General features: G+C 34.9%; 1 protein-coding gene across 2 annotated transcripts in view; it reads right to left on the bottom strand.

Moving 5' to 3' along the window:
• The window catches only part of PTPRO (protein tyrosine phosphatase, receptor type, O), a 283,195-nt gene that overhangs the window by 78,759 nt on the left and 201,791 nt on the right, over positions 1-2,645 (bottom strand). For both annotated transcript variants that reach the window (XM_011990820.1, XM_011990821.1), the window contains exons 11-12: positions 1,943-2,094; positions 647-767 (exon numbers count right to left, since the gene is read on the bottom strand). In XM_011990820.1, the coding sequence (XP_011846210.1) occupies positions 647-767; positions 1,943-2,094 (273 nt within the window). The remainder of the gene's footprint in view (positions 1-646; positions 768-1,942; positions 2,095-2,645) is intronic.

Here is a 2,645-nt window from a genome sequence, read left to right as displayed (position 1 = left end):
TTAGCTTATTTTTATACTTCTTATATAAAAGACTAGTGATCTTTTTATTTCTTGTAAACCCCAACTTATTCATTTTAATTATATCCAGGCATCAGGTAATTTCATTATGTCTTTTAGAGTAGTTGTGTCTGAACATATACATAGGAAATCCATATTATTTTATTATAAATTAGTTTCTTTTTGTCTTGATTTTATACTAGAGTTAGGAAACTATATAAAATTTAAAAAATCAATATGTAGATTTTAAAATCCATTACTATTTAAGATAATAAAGAGGGTATTACATAATATTACATAATATTAATATGAAAATAAAATGTTGTCTTATAGGGTTGTGAACACTGCATTAGATAATCTCTAATGTGCTTCCATCTCCAAAATCCTATGACTACCTGGTTTCTTTAACCTTACCAAGAATAGTGAACACCACTGTTTCCCAGAACAGTATGTATCCCACTCACAGAAACTTGTACCAAGTTGAACATACTCTTTTGCTAGTACGAATGTCCATTTTCTACTCATAAAAAATTAGCCATTTTTCTGTTATTATTTCATTGAATTGAGGAGGTCTTGCTGAATCAAATGATGCAAACATTAGTTCTCCCAACATGATTATTTCACACCCATCTCTGTGTCCTCTTCTTACCTAGCTTGACAAGGCGGAGCATGGAGGTATTACTTCCTCTTTCAGTACAAGCGGTTACTGAGAGGTTGTAGATGTCGCCTGGAGGCAAGCTGAGAATTGCAGTCATGACATTGCGTGTTACCTGCAAGATCATCAAAATCGAGGGTTTAAACTTTTAGTGAATGAGTCACTGCACCACCCCAAAAAACTAAAGGACTATAGCAGACACATTCCCTCTCTGTTCTATGCTGCACTCTGCAATTTATTATATTATAGATACGTTATATCTTCTGAAAATTTTATAAATTCCTCAGTTGGGCCCAGTGCAAGGTAGCCTTAACAATGCATTATATACATCAGAACAATTTTGTGATTAATTCCCTTATTTGGAATGGGTCTCATTCTGACATTTTCTCATATATTCATAACAGGTTTTAGAAAAGAAAATTACTGAGTTGCTACTGATACATACATTCTAAGAAATTTAAAAGAAACCTACCCATATCTGTAGACGTGTGGCTTCCTACCTAAGGGCCATTGTTATTTCCCATCTTCTCCTACAGCTAGAGGGGACGATGTGACCTAGCTCTGATCAGTGGATTTTAAGTAGAAGCCACATGGACAACTTATAGTTCAGTTCATATCCTGTAAGTGCTGGGCTCCCACATCCTCCCTTTTCTTTTCCCCTTCCTGCAGGCTGGAACATGGAGGTAATGATGATAAAGGTTCATCTCTAGAGACAAGGACTGTGCATAGTGGCAGATGGAACAACAAAACAGAATTTGCCTCCCTGGACGACCCCTTAAAGCAGAAGTGCCCGGTTAGTCCTGTGCTTTAATGGGGGAGGTATAAACTTCTATTTTGTTTGAGCCACTCTCCTTTTGTTTGTTTCTTTATTACAATAGTTTAGTCTGTACCCTAATCAATAAACATCAAAAAGCATATTTTGGAGAAAAGAAATCAGTAGTCCCAAAGTCCCCAAATCTTTAGGTGTTGGTGATATATGGGAAAAATTGGAAATATGTTAATTGTAGTTTTCTTGAAAATTTTTGGCATCCTGAAGAAAAAGCTGAAATCATAATTCTAAATATAAATGAAATCAATAGTTGCAGCTCTTACAGCTCACTGTTAAAGATTAAATGGTAAGCTCTATGAAAGGAAGAATTTAATTTTTGTTCACTGTCTTATCTCCAGAGCCTAAAACAGACAACTGGCATGCAAACGTTTGATGCGTCAATAAATGATTGCTTAGTGGTTTTCAATAGTTCATAAAACTAAATTTACAGACACCCAATACTAGCATTCAAAGAAACATACACTCTTTTTAATTTTCTTTTTTCCTTCTGCAACAACCATCCAGTGAAGCATTCTAGAATGGGACAAGTCCGTTGTATCATCCCCATATGTCCAACTGATATATAACAGACTGTTGAAATATTCCACAGAAGTGATTTCTGGAGCCACGGGGGCTACAAGGGAGAAACAAGGCACAATTTAGTATAATAGACAGATAAATAAATTACTTACTAGTAGAGCATGAAATCCTACATAGAGTCAACTTAGCGAATTAGAATTCACAGCACACGATAGTCTTGGTAACTTCAGGACCTCTCATTAACAGTGAAGGATGGTGATACAGGATGGGCACTTGTTTTATGGGATCCCACATCTTGTAAATCTAAGATACAAGACACCCAGACCCATCTGTACCTGAGGATATCAAAGTCTTTTGTATAAATTTCACCATTACAAAATTCCTAAAAAGTTCACTTATTTGGGTATATTTGTTACATCAACCAATTAATATTAATAGGTGTCAGTGGAGTTATTATTCAAGTAGGATTAAATAACTTAGAGTCCTGTAAACTAAGTCTCTTTCATTTACTTGCAGCAAAGACGTTTATGGGAATAAAGAACAGTAGGATACAAGGGTAGAAAGATAGAAGATCATAGTACTACAAGTAGGATAGAAGACAAATGTTATTTCCATAAAATAACAAGACACTATTTACAGTGTTCT

The sequence above is a fragment of the Mandrillus leucophaeus genome, unplaced genomic scaffold (assembly GCF_000951045.1).
Source record: "Mandrillus leucophaeus isolate KB7577 unplaced genomic scaffold, Mleu.le_1.0 Scaffold383, whole genome shotgun sequence".
In the NCBI taxonomy this organism is placed as follows: domain Eukaryota; kingdom Metazoa; phylum Chordata; class Mammalia; order Primates; family Cercopithecidae; genus Mandrillus; species Mandrillus leucophaeus.
Note: the sequence above shows the minus strand (reverse complement) of the source record. Positions and strands in the feature narration are given on the sequence as shown.